Raw genomic sequence first — 14352 nt, 5'->3', positions numbered from 1 at the left:
GCCGTGTAACATGACCTCGTAACGTCACACAACTCAACGGCCATTCATTGTGCCCCGGGCTTTCACGAGCTTAATAATGAGAGCTCGTGAAAATCAAGCCTCAAGCTGTGAAACTTTCTCTGTGAAACGAAACCACATGTAAATGCACGTCCTGTCAGCGAGGATTTATGTATGTCTCACATAATGTGCTATCCTATGTGTGCTAAGGGGTATGTGTGGGACAGTAAGAGGCAGGAATGAAAGATTAGGCGAGTATCAAAGTACATGTACACGAACTAGGAATAGCAGAGTGCCAGTAAGCAGCAGTTGTCTAACGATGTCACGCTTAATGTTTAAAGATCCATCGTGCCATATACCCCGAAGATGAGCTTGAGTGCCCTTCCAATAGTTGCTTGGTTTCCTATTGGGCTAGTCTGTAGCTTTCATTGTGATTTAGTAATGCACTTGTAATATTGTACCGTACAGGGACAGACACCAGTCCCAGGGACAGACACCGCTAGAACGTTGGTGTGCAACACCAGTGTTGCGCACCAACGTTCTATGCAGTTCACTGCTCGCTGCCCGGTTGTTTTCTTTTAAAGTGCAATAATGAATGCCGATCAAGTGACTCTTGCCTTGCTAATGTAATAGCACAGCCGATTCTAAATAGGAGTCATACGAACTGTTATGCTGCACCTAGCACATAGCCTTATTTTCAGGAATTTCAGAACCATCGCCGAAACACCGTAAATGCCAGCAATTGCATTATATTTGATGGAAGAAGAATCGCCAGTGGGCGCAATCGGTCACTTCGCACCGTTTCTTCTGTGCCTTTGTTCAACCATCCTCATGCTGAGGCGTTGGCTCTTGTCATGCCTTGTAATTACAGCTGATCTGCCAAGGAGCCTATTGCATTCGACGGCAGGCTGCCGAGTACCTGCACTCAGGATGGACCCCTGACGGCGGCGGACGCTACACAGAACCCCGTTCCAACCTCTTCCCCAAATAGTCGAAAGTTAACCCCGGGCCCTGCATATGACGCCTGATGTCCCATGTGTTAAACAATGCTGCACCAAAGTTTATAAGGTAGTGTCAAGAAATGTTAAGTGAACAGTGAATTTCGCTCACCTGGCAGCGGTCCTCTTCAGACAAAGTACATGGCAGTCTGGAGGGAGTCGAGTACCTTGACAGCTTCTATGTACTGGCTCGTGGACACCGAGTCCCCGCTGCCACCGGATGACTCGCTGCTGGAGCTGGACATGTCCACTTTGCTCATCACGTGGTTCTTGGCACGGTACGCAGCCAGGTGAGCGTAGTACACAGGCGCCGGGATGCTCACGCTGCGAGCGCAGCGGGCATAGGTGTGGCAGAGGTAATAGCTCAACTTCTCCAGGTCGTCCGCTGTGAAGTTGGAATCGTCCCAGACGACGTAGTAGTGTGAAGGCTTGCTCGTGCCCTGTGCCCCAACAAAAGCCGCGGTCAGGCGACAGGAAAAGCAGATCAATCCACATCATATGTCTGTCAGGTGATGTCTCATCACAACGCCCAAGACATGCAATAGAGCAAACTCGTAACGTAGCTGCCTCTGAAGTTAATTTCGGACAGTTGAGGCCTTTTTTAAACACATTGCACTCAGCGGGTAGCTTCAATGGCTGTTGCACCACAAAGCACACACGCACAAAAAATAAACGCGCGACATGTGACCTATGATATCAGCGAGATGCAGTGGTGCTGCTGTCACGAGGCAGACCCTGCAAGGGAAAGGCTTAGCGCACACTGGAATACATACAACCATAATTTTTCAATTGCGTTTTCTCACTTCACATTGCGCCCGTGATCACACTCGGGGGCAAGTGGGGGGGGTAAGTAATCATGAACATCCCAGAACAGATTGTGAAAGTAATAAATGCACAAGGTTTTCAAGAAATTTGGAAACGTATAGTGGTACGAGATGTGCACCCCGTGAAAATACATCCGCTTTCCAAGAGTACCAGCAAATGTGATGGGCAACACAAAGCTGGCGTGTGCTCTAAGGGAAAATGCGACACACTTATGGATAGAGGATGAACAATTGATACAGAGAAAGAAAAGATATCTGGCACTCTACATCTATGGTTTTGCCCACAAATTTGTAAAACGCACTGCATTCAAATTATTCCTACGGCTCCAGACAAAGCCAAAAGTTTGTGTGCGTGAGTGAACGGGAAAGAGAATAAATTAAGATGTGAAACTGCACCGAAGGAGATTGGCGAGACAGGGAGCTACATGTACCAACGACAGGATAAGAGAACACGGTACTGCAATATTGGACAAATCTGGATCCCGGCAGACCTTAATAATGCAGTTTGTTTTGAGAATGAATAAGGATTTTCGGAAGCCTGGGCGATATCTTTGGGTGGTGAGTATTGTGTTAAATTGAAGGAGAAGTACCTTTAGATCACTGGGAGGACAGTGAAGGATGAATTGATGTGCACATAGTAACAGTTGAGAAAGAAGGTGTGCGGGTATAAATCATTAGTTGTCAGCGCAGCATCATCCTTGTCTACGTGTGTGTTTTTTTGTGCATGTGTCATCTCTGCATTGTCAATTCAAGTGCATATTTCATCATGTCCGAAGTCCAACGATCTAGCTCAACGTTGTGTTATGTTACGATAATTTTATAGTGAACCGCGACATATCCTTGAAAGAGTCATAGGCTGAGTTCTCTCCATCGCACAAGCCTCTCGCATATTTGAACATCCTGCCACGCAAACTGCCTTCTCTCTTGAATTTACTGCCTTACTAACGTTTACGTTGACGGCAGTCTTGAAGTCGTGGACAGCCCTGCCATGGCTGGTTTCAATGGAGCACCACTATGGCACCTTTCTCCACTTTCACTACCTTCCCGTACGGCGCAGTGCAGGTGTCCACAGAAACAAGTGTGACAGCTACTGCGGCTTTCCCTTCCTGCGAACCAATTATTTTATATTCTTATAAAGGCTGAGTAGCTTATTTGGACACGGACAAAGGATGTTCCAACGAGCCCAGTCCAATGTAAGCGCGCGCAGCAACAATAGACGAGCCAGGCCCATCTGGAAACAGGTTGCGTTCGTAGCCGCCGTAGCCATCGGCCCTCGAGTCGAGCATTGCGTCGCGGTTTGCTGCAGTGCGCCGTACTCTTGTTTCCTTGCCATGACTTTGCAGTTTCTTTTCCTGACTTCGCTATATAATTTTTAAAGCAATACTGGGGGAATTGAATGCACGCGGAATCGTGTCAGGCACGAGAGGCTTTCGCGATTCGGGTGAACAACCGGCGGAAATGGAGACGATTTCGGGGTACATCTGGGCCGGTATTGCGTTGAGTTGGCGTTCAGTTTCGGAACGCTCTGTGATTGGATGGAAGCACTTCCGCTGAACTGCGCGCTTTGCTTTTATTACGTCACGCAGGTTCTGAGAGACTGAGCGGAAGTGCTTCCAACCAATCGGAGCGTTTCCAACTGAACGCAGTTCTTTAATACCGCCCCTGGTTTCACAAACATTTATAGCCGCGTTTTGAAAACGGTTTGGAATGACGCGGTACATCTGGCTTCACAAACATTAATAGCCGCGATTTGAAAGCAGGGTTTTTATGAGCGGGATTTCTATGATCACCCTCGGTGTGTCGCGTCGTCTGCGGTCGCCCCCCTTCGTTTGTAAACGTTTTTCGGCGCCAAAACAAATCAGACACCCTTAGCTCCGTTTTAAGGTATCCCGTGACCATGCATCATTTCAGGTTTTGAAGCATAGCAGCACGAGGCTTGTCCAGAGGAGCGGTCAAACACTGCATTGAACTGACAACTACATTTGCTGGCCTCATGCAGTAACGCTGCATCGTCTAAAACTACCTCTGATCAACTAGTACATCAGGTCATGTTACACTGCATCGTGCTAGTGGACAGAATGCCACAAACCCATCGGTTCTAAGCTATCCCAGCTCCTTTTTCTACACGTTGGAGAGTTCAGCGACCTGATTATCCTCTCTCTGTTATACATCTACAAATATTAAAAACTGCATTTCATTATCGCGACACCGCCTACCTGAATGCCGAAGTGACCACCGTTTGTTTGGAATCTTTACTTTCAGCCATCCTATGAGCCTCTACACAGCTACCAGTAAATACCGACTAGGCATTTCAATGCCACAACACTTCCCACCTGAATGCCGAAGTGGCTGCAAAGGTAGAAGTCAAAGTCAAGTGGGTGCGTCACCACGGAGTCGACGATGGTGCCGGGAGGCACGTTGCGGCACTTGCCCACCCCGTCCCGGTCGCTGACGGGCATGAAACGTGTGTGGTGGCGCTTTTGAACCACGATGAACGTCAGTGCAGGCTCGTACGTCTCGTTAGGGGACAGCTCCTGGCAGGCCAGTCGGATGGCGCTTACCTGGCCAAGCAAGAATCAGGGAAGAGGAGCTAGTGGCATCTAATTTAAGAACCATTTGCTACCACAGTAGATGCGTTCGATGAACCAACGAGCCGATAAGATGCCGCCCAACTATCGGTGAGTTCAGGCCACAGAAATACCGGCGCAATATTCGGCGAACTGGTTTCGCTTTTCAGACTCACCTCGCGGTTGCGGACCTCCATGAACTGCCCCTCGCTCACACCATCCCGGTAGAAGATGATGCGCTCCGGCTTGTGCCTCGTGGCTCGGTAGAATGCCTTCATCATGTCTTTCATCATGTCCTTGAGGTCCTTGATGATCTCCAGGCGTGAAGTTGCGGCGGAGTCCTCCATCTGCACACGAATGGAGGCGTGAAACTTGGACGGGATGGAATCGAGGCTGCCGACACAAGCCGCAATCGAGGGCCTCAGCTTGTCTCCGGGCGCCGGGTGAGTCACATCCGCGCCAATGATGATCACCGGCTTCTGGAAGATAGGCGGCTTCTCCTGGGTCAATAGGCCGTTGTTGGTGCCGCCAAGTTTGGCGTTGATCTTCTGGCACAGGTTGGTGATGAGCGCAGCATTGCACTTCTTGATAACGTTGTTGTCCATCACGCACTGGGTGCGCAGCCCAATCTCGGTCTCGGCCACCTGCTTGATCTCGGCGTAGTTGGAGTTCTTAGTGAGCACGATGATGACCATCTCCAGGTTTGCAGCTTTGCGCTGTTCATCAAGCAGAATGCTCCGCATGGGTTTGCGGTTTGCGTCGGTCGTGGTCATTTCCAGCGGCTGTTCGACATGCATGCCAAGCTCCCGGCCGACACGGATGAGCATTTTGACAAAGTTGTCCAAGCTGTCTCGCTGAGCGAAGCGGCTCAGGCAGAGTAGTGTCCAACGGGTCAGCGTTGCCGACTTGTAGAAGTGGCGGCCACGCAGGTCCCAGGTTCCATCGCGAGGTTTGATGACGGAATTGTTCTCGAAGACCAGGGATGGCGCGTCGAGCACACGGCCCTTCAGCTGAGTCGGCTCGGTGCTGATCTTAATGCCGAACTCGCGCAGGCACGGATCGCTGTTGTTAACCAAGTCCCGCACCGACTGGCGGATCTCGTTGAAACGCTTGGCCGGAGGTTGCGCAGTGCGCTTGATCATCTCTGACGTCTGGTTCTCATCAAGTTTCTTCTTGCAGTGTTGTCCTTCGACAATCGTGCAGACCTCCAGCGGGAGGTACACTGGATGGGTTGCGCTGCCGGTCTGGATGCAGGGTAGGTTGGCGTACGTGAGGCGGCGGTAGCGGTTCTCAAAATAGTCAGCCACAGAGCAGCGGGAACCGTCTTCCATGCTGAAAAAGAGCTTCCTTGCCGGTTCCTTCGTGACGCGCACCACCTTGTACCTGCGCGGGTAGGGAAGGTGTGTAACCTTGACACGCAGGCCCTTCAGCTCCTTGTTGAGACGAACGTTCTGGAAGTCGCGCAGATCCCTGATGTCTCCAGGCGACATTTCGCGCCGGCCCTCGCTGAACAGCTTGCACAAGAAGAGGATAACTGGTAGAGGCTCGTAAAACGCAGTGGCCGACATGTCAACATTGAGCATGGGCTTCCACTGAGCTGGCCGGACACTCGTGTAGTAACCGAACCACACTTCGCGGCCACCTCCAAGGGTGTTGTCATTTGTCGCAGGCGCCTTGAAGAAGGACCGTCCAACAGGCGTGAGTTTGATCGAAGGTCCATGCCGCAGAACGATGTCCACGGCCTGGAGAACCTCCTGGGGAACCTGGTTGACGCGGTTATCAAAGACTGCGTGAAGGGCATCCAGACTGACGGTGGCCGCGTACTGGATCTTGACAAAGAACTTCTGAATCCGTTGGTCCTCTTCTAAATCGACTGTGAAGGTACGCTCGCGGAACTTGAGCTCCCGCCTCGTGTATAGGTTCTTGCGGCCGTCGAAAGCAGGCAAGCAGCCGCTGAGGTCGAGCCGGTACTTCTTGACAAGCATCTCGATGACCAGACGGTTGATCTTGGTGCTTATGCAGCGGTACTTTCGCTTCTCGGGAACTTTGGCCTCCTTGCGTGTTTCGGAGCAGATCTCCACGTCGTAGTGGTACATGTTTCCGGTAGGGATCTCAACATTGAAATGGTTGGCGGTCAACTGGATCGACCGGCCCAGACTGCCCTGAGCAGGCCGGGGTGGAAAGTGAGACGGCAGGGTCCTCTCAATTTCCTGCAGAGAGTACGGGAACAGATCAAGGCAGTCAAGCAGCACTTTTTGGACTAGTATGATTTCATGCCTACGGGACTCGGCGCACGCAGACGAAGCCTAAGAACAAGTCTTCGTCCTTGTGCGCCGAGTCTCGCAAGCGCGGCACGTCAGAATCCAGCTCCACCATTATATTTCCGCTTACGCTTTCTAAAGAATCTCAGAAAAGCGAGTTGATGCGAATTGAAGAGAATGCTCTGATCATTTAGGTACGTTTCATCTCAAAGTACTAGCATTGATAATTTGGCTGGCGATTTGTTGCATGAATATTTAGCCATTGGGCTTATCGGCTATCACAGAATTCATCGAAAAGGCCTTGAGGGCTCAATCGACCGTATCACACCTGCTGATGGCCTCTGTGGCACGGGCGACCATTACGTATCGAGATGTCGGCACCGTCTCTTAACTTTTAGATACCATCAATTTCAAATGAAAATCGATGACTCGACACCTCGCCTTCCTAGGGAAAGCAACAGCTATAGAAAGTCCAAGGAAATTTGCGGTGTCTATTGTAGCTCACTCTACCCATTCCAGCAAGAGGAGCAAGCAGACTTTAGGCGCAGCCACTGTCTTTCTACAGCATTTGCCAGATTTCGCCGTGCGAGGCCTTGCGTCAGCCAGCTGGGCAGGTACAACACTAGCAGCGCCGCTTGGCCAGTACAAGTTGTTAGGCAGTGCCATTTACACCCTTTCCCGTAGCACTACTGAAACCTTATGAGCACAAGTGGTGCATTCCCCAAAGCGCCTATACCCTAGCACGTGCAATTTGCCTTGCGCCTCAGATGTACACTTTTCGGCAGCTAACTTATGACCCTTTCCCGTAGCACTCTACTGAAGCCTTATGAGCACAAGTGGTGCATTCCCCAAAGCGCCTATGCCCTAGCACGTGCAATAATTGCCTTGCGCCTCAGATGTATACTTTTCAGCAGCTAATTTACGACCATTTCCCGTAGCACTCTACTGAAACCTTATGAGTGCAAGTGGTGCATTCCCCAAAGCGCCTATGCCCTAGCACGTGCAATAATTGCCTTGCGCCTCAGATGTATACTTTTCGGCAGCTAATTTACGACCATTTCCCGTAGCACTCTACTGAAACCTTATGAGCACAAGTGGTGCATTCCCCAAAGCGCCTATGCCATAGCACGTGCAATAATTGCCTTGCGCCTCAGATATACACTTTTCGGCGGCTAACTTACGACCCATGACGCCGAACCTTCACCCCGTGAAGGCATCGGCAGCACAAACCATCGGTCTAATATTGGAGTTTGTTGGCATCATTCCCAATATTGTGCCGATGGTTATGCTACCTGGACTGGAAGGAAGGTTGGTCCGAATGCGCACAACCGCAGCCGATATCGCTCACCTGGAGCTTGAGCTCGTCGTTATGCCACTTTATGCTCTCAATGTCCTTGCGGGCCCGAATGGGCGTGCCCATGGGCGACGGCGAGCCCTCCTTGAGAGCCACGGAGCGCGCCCCGTCGCCCTGGTTAGCGCTCCCGCCGCGGGTGATGACGGCGGTAACGGTGGTGACGGCGGTGACGTTCGCGACTGCGGTGACGGTGGAGGAACGCAGTTGGGGAGGCGCCGCTGTAACCACGAGCTGCTGCATGGCGTGACCGAATGAAGTTTGCGAGGCGCCGTTGAAAGGGAGTGCAGAGGGAGAGACCAGTTTGCATCCGGTAGGTCCTCCTGGAAAAAAGGGCATCGCTGACGTTCATAAGGTGTACCTGTGTGTAAGCTCTGTGGGAGGTTGTGCGACACATTTCGGGACCAAACAACTCACTTCGCAAACAAGTGTTTCAATATTCCGCCAACGTGGCTGAAACAAGTTACGTTCCCGCGAAGTTGACGTCACTAGTGAGCATAACCATTCGATGATTAAGACCCGCCGAAGAAAGACCAATGCGTGTCACCAAGATAAGAAAGACGACCGCCCAGCAGTAGTAGACAGGTAACAATATTTGTTACTCAACACACATGGCCGCAGGACGTGATAAAAAAAAGCAGTCAAGGCAGGAATTGCAACGAAAAAGGGCATGGGAACCTTCTCGTTTCAGCATGATCAACGAGTCGATTCGTGCTTTTCGACAACCTGTACTTGCGTAGGTGCCGCATGGCAAGCCAGTTTCAAAGCCTAGGGTTAGGTCTAGCAGGCTCACGCAAGTGACAAAAAATGATAAATTTTAGGACCACTGATCAAACATAGAAGAGCATCAAGGTCGGAAAAAAAACCATGACGAAATAAATAAGAGCAGCATCAAGATGCATCACCCTGGACGCGGGGTGAAGTGCTCAATCGTCATATTTTTTGCCGTGCCTACCAAATGCAGGGGTTACAGAAGCGGTCCAGATACACTCCTGACATCATCGCAGACTACGCTGTTATGGCCAGCGATTCCCGAAAAAAAATCTGCGGGTTGTGAAATGCGCTCACCTCTCCCGCGGCCTCTCGGTCGCGTTAGCGGGACGGTCTCCATTTGGGAAAAGGCACGTTTGAACGAGCGCAGATTTGCGACACCGTAGGGGGGACTCCTCTGGACAGTTGAGGGAGACAGGGCGCCTCAGCAGTGAAGTCACAGCGACCGTCTGGCAGATGAACGAGCTCCTTCTGAAGCGAGCTAGAAGGAACGTGTCTCGCGCCTAGCCCCTGCCCCGGATGGGCAAGACCATGGACAGGGCCAATAGGGCAGCGAGCCATTGTTGCACTCGCGCTGTGACGTCAGATACAAAGGGCGGGGTCGCGCGTGCGCTATCACGCCCACCTACTCGTGGCATGTGCTACTTCGTCCTCTCCGCATCCTCTTTGTCCTCTTTGCCGTCCTCTTGACCGTGTCGTAGTAGACACAGTCAAGTGTAGCTCCGACCTTTCGTTCATGGTATCACGGTGTAGGTGGTCGAGAGAAAATATATCCAAAGATTCGCTTAGAGAAATAGAAACTAGATGATGATTTGTAGAGTTAATTGGCGCAAGAGCATCTGGGGCCTAAGAGCGCCAGTAACAGTACAGTATGCAGTATGCTTTCCCTTTGTTACTATGTGAAATAACAAATAGTCATGAGATGCTATAAATGTAGAAAAAGGATTTAGTCCACTGTAAATGGGTGGAAATATTAACGGATAGCTTATGACATTAAACAATGTGATCGCCCAGCAAAAAAATGGTAGCATGCTTTAAGGTAGTTGCAGGGCCGTAACCAATAAGGCGGAGAAATTCTCACTGTGCATGTCATAGAAACTAGATCAGAGTGGACACGTCCACATCTTATTTTTTTAGGAGCCCTATTCGCTATAAAGAGTACCGGAGGCAGTGCCAGTGCTTTCATCCCTGCAATGGATTTTATAAATGTGAGGCGCAGTAAGTGTTTCACTTCCCCGTGAACACTTGAACCGTGTCTTGGGGTAATGAATGAACTGAAAGAAAATTGCCGCTGTCTCAGGAGGTATCCGGAATAATTCGACCATCTGGAGCCTTCAACGTGTACTGACATCGCGCAGCACACGCATTCATCTTGCGCTTCGCCTCCATCGAAAAGCGGGCTCGGATCCGGAAACTCCGACTTAGCCGAACGCTCTCACCACTGAGCCACCATGTCGAAAATGTAGATGGGAGGAGTCAGGTCTACTAGAATGAGACGTGAGGTCCGCGGGCATCCGACGAAGTCCGCGAGAACCGCTCGCTCTACGCATATTTTCCGTTGCTTTCGTGAGCGCCTTCCTTCTAATGCCGCTTTCTAATGCCGCTACGAAGATTTGCAGGCAGCGAAGCTAAAGATGCTAACGTAAACCTATAGCGAGAGAAAAAAAAAACACAATGGAAATAAGGTTCCACTGAGGACAAGTATAAAGATTTAAAGCATATCGCAGCATGGCGTGAACACGTGTGGTCGGCGGTACGGTACCAGGCTAAAGTCATACTTACTGGTCAAGAGACACATATGTCCAAAATATAGCAGTAAGAGTAAGTGTAACGTAACGACCTCAAAACCAAAAATAAATGGCCTAAAAGTTTACTTCAATGAACAAGAAAAAAAAAGGAGCAAATTCGCCACAAGGCAGCGCAAACACCGGAGAATAAAATTTATAGTCCAGTGCGCGAGTGGAAATGAGCAATGGAGGAAAAAAGTGGAACTGCTTCCCGATATTAGCCATTCCATTTATCCTTGAACAAAGCAAGTCGCTGCCACAATGCGCCACAATAGTGACATTGCAAATCTGTTGTTGCCGCGGTGAGCGAAGCGTAGGCAGAGCGACTAAGCAACATGTTTATTCTGCATGTTGGGCCGCACAGAACAAGACTAGTTTGAGCGATGTGCTCGCCCACCTTTTTAAACAGAGAGCAGCGCCCCCACGCGACACAGATTCCATACGCTCACAGTGCAATCACATGAAACTTCATTCTATTCCCCATTAACTGTTTTACACGAGCCATATGGGGTATAACGATTAGGGGACTTTCGAGATCGAGCACTGCGCCGAAGAGGTGGCGTGTTCGGAGGTGGCACTGGCTCCAGGAGCGGTGGTGTCTGCAACGTGGACCTTGCGGGCGAACTGCAGTTCTATTCCGGCAAGGTAGATGCTTGGTCGGGGTGCACAGGCTGTAGTGCTGATGACTTGTGCCTCAGACGTAGCCGAGGGAGGGTTCTCAGCAGATAACCCTTCCGGTACAGAGTCGAAAACTGAACTGGGCACAGAGCGATGCGCACTTGGCCCGGCTTCAACACTTTGAAACGAACACAGACGTCGATTGTCGACATGCACGAACCTCTGCTGCTGCCCGATTCTAACATTGTAGGTGGATGTACTGCACCGCTGTTCTACGACGCCCCGTAACCACTTTTCCTCCCCTGGACGAGTCCTCACACGAGCACATGGTCGCCCTCCTAAAATGATCTCCATGACCGCCCTCTCTCGTCAACCTTCTCTTTCGTCTGGCAGAACCTCTCGTCCATACGCTTTTCCAAGTTCGGTTGGAGAAAGGTCAGGCGTGTACGCGGCTTCCATGACACGAGCTAATTCCGCGGGTGTCAGACCCGTGGCTGCGGTTGGTGCGTTTCGGTACGTGAGCAGAAATTGGTCTAACCGATGTTGCAAAGTTCTTGTTATCCCTGTTCGCTCGTCAAGAACCTGTCGCTGAAGGTCCCGCTTATTGGTCTGTACACACCGCTTTGCACTTCCATTTGAGGCGGGGTGGTACGGTGGCGTCCTGGTATGCCGCACCCCATTCCTGCGGAGAAAGTCTGCGAAATTCTTGGCACAGAACTGAGGGCCGTTCTTCCGGTAGTCCGCAAGACGCAAATACACTCCGAAGCTTTTCAATGGTCTTCTCGGTAGTGGTGGATGGCGTGACCAACACTTCTGTCCACTTGGAATGTGCATCCACTGGTTATCCATGAAAGCAAAGTTCAAATGAATTCTTTGCCATCTGCTTATCTATGAAAGCAAAGTCCAAATGAATTCTTTGCCATCTGCTTATCCATGAAAGCAAAGTCAAATTAATTCTTTTCCATCTGCGCGTCGGCCAACCCCACTTTAGTAGTGGAATACGTGGCGAAGCATTTTGTGCTAACTGACACGTTCCACAGCTGTTCACAACCTTCTCAATGTCCTCTGAGCTGAGGCTACCACACAAAGCTACGGGCGCGCATTTTCATTCGCGTTATCCCGCGGTGTCCTTCGTGCAACAGATGCAACACCTGATTGCGCAACCCACGATGTATAATCGCACGATTTCCCCATGTAACACACTGCTGATCCACAGACAGTTCATGACGCCGAGTGAAATAAAGCATTAGGTCACCATCTGTGACATGCGCCGGCCAACCATTCATCGTGTACCCCAACACTTTGACAATACTCTCAGTTCTAATGCATTTCTGAATTTCAACCGCAGACAACGGCACTTCATCAACAACTGAAAAGAATGCGCATAATCCGAGACATCGTTGCGATTCGCTACTGGTAATCGTGAAAAACCGTCAGCATTTCAAAATCTTGACCCTTGCGGTAAACCCAGCAATAATCGCACGCTGCAAGCAGTAAAGCCCAGCGTTGCATGCGAGCTGCTGTCATCACTGGTACGGGTTTACCATGAGCGAGCAAGCATACCAATGGCTGATGGTCAGAGTAAATCTCAAAGTGATGCCCGAACAGATATTTGTGGAACTTTTTCAGCCCAAAAACAACAGCAAGGGCCTCTTTTTCAATATGAGCATAACCCTGCTCTGCGTTACTTAACGTTCTGGAAGCATAAGCAATTGGCCTTTCGTCGCTTCCGATTTTATGAAAAAGAATGGCTCCTACGCCGTAAGCCGAAGCGTCGCACAATAGTCCTATAGGCTTTTTTTGGTCATAGTATGTCAGCACATTGCTTTGCGTTAATCAGCTCTTACTTTCTTGAAATGCTTGCTCAGCTTCCCGTGACCACTGAAATCCCTTTTCTTTGTTCAGAATGTTATAAAGAGGCTTCAGCTTGGCTGAAATGTTCGGCACAAACTTCCCGTAGAAGTTAATCAGACCCAAGTACGGTTCGCAACTGTGCAGCATCCTTTGGCCTAGGTGCTTCTTTTATAGCTTTCACCTTTTTCGTATGGCCTTGTCAAGAATGTGGCCTAGGTAAGAGACAGACGTTTGAAAGAATTTGCACTTTTCCCTTTGCAATCGTATGCCTCTCCAGAAAACCTGCCAACACACTTTCCACTCTGAAAGCATCTTCGAATGTTGAACCCTCGATAAGTGCATTATCCAAGTAGCAGCTTACCCGCTCAAGCCCTTTTAACACATCATCCATGACAGACTGGAAAATAGCAGGTGCACTTGTGATGCCATAGGGCAAACACGTGTAGTTCCGAGTTTGCATCGTTATCGAAAGTGTCGATATCTCCCCGACCTCGAGTCACCTGATTGGTGGGAACGCCGGAACATGATGTTGCCACCTCTTCCGGTTACGCAGTGGCAACACCCAGTTCCGGCGTTTCGACCAATCAGATAGCTAGAGGTCACGTGAGATAGCGACACTTCGATAACGACGCAAACTCGGAATACGGGCCAAGTTGTGTTTTGACAACCACCAATGATTGTGGCTCTGGATGCCGTTCATGTTGCTGGTACGCCATAGACAAATCAAGCACTGTGAAATACTTGCATCCTGACAACTTTGCAAACAAACCTATCATGGGAAGAGGATAATGATTAATTCGCAGGCACGGATTCAATGTTACCTTGAAGTCACCACATGCTCTGACTTTGTTGTTCGCTTTAGGCACAACAACTAGGGGCGTCGCCCAGTCGTTTTTCTGTACAGAAAAACCCTGTTTACGAGAGACGGCAGTTCAGGTGACACAGTCTCCCTCAAAGAAAATGGCACCTGCCGCGCCTTGAAAAATACGGGGCTGCTCCCCTCTTTCGAAACCAACCTGACTGGACAGCTTTTAATCAGCCCCAGAGTGGGCTCGAACACTTTCAAGTACACTGTAAACCACTTTGCACCCTTAAGGGTATATTAGTCATATAACACCATTACAACACCCATGTTTTTCGTGAAATGGGTGTTCTTATTTGTTCACACCCATTTTACCTCCGCTCAGAATTTCTGGGGTGTTGAAGAGGTTGATTTCGTAAAATGCACCCCGCCTATCTCAAAGGGTGTAAGGGTGTTTTTGATTTTTTTTTCATTTTTTATCAAAAACGAAAACTTCAGGATAAGGGGAGGGATCTCAAGTAC

The 14352-nt window shown here is 50.0% G+C and overlaps 1 protein-coding gene across 1 annotated transcript; it reads right to left on the bottom strand.

The window, feature by feature from the left end:
• Window positions 1–1123: 1123 nt before the first annotated feature.
• LOC146176205 (protein argonaute-2-like) lies at window positions 1124–8241 on the bottom strand. Its single transcript, XM_084581278.1, has 4 exons — window positions 7996–8241; window positions 4563–6596; window positions 4153–4380; window positions 1124–1435 (listed from the first exon to the last, which is right to left on the bottom strand). Exons 1-4 carry the CDS (start codon window positions 8239–8241, stop codon window positions 1124–1126), a joined length of 2820 nt encoding a protein of 939 aa, XP_084437404.1.
• Between the last annotated feature and the right edge of the window lie 6111 nt (window positions 8242–14352).

This window comes from Amblyomma maculatum, chromosome 10 (genome assembly GCF_055883805.1).
Source record: "Amblyomma maculatum isolate TAMU_Amacu chromosome 10, ASM5588380v1, whole genome shotgun sequence".
Classification (NCBI taxonomy): domain Eukaryota; kingdom Metazoa; phylum Arthropoda; class Arachnida; order Ixodida; family Ixodidae; genus Amblyomma; species Amblyomma maculatum.
Note: the sequence above shows the minus strand (reverse complement) of the source record. Positions and strands in the feature narration are given on the sequence as shown.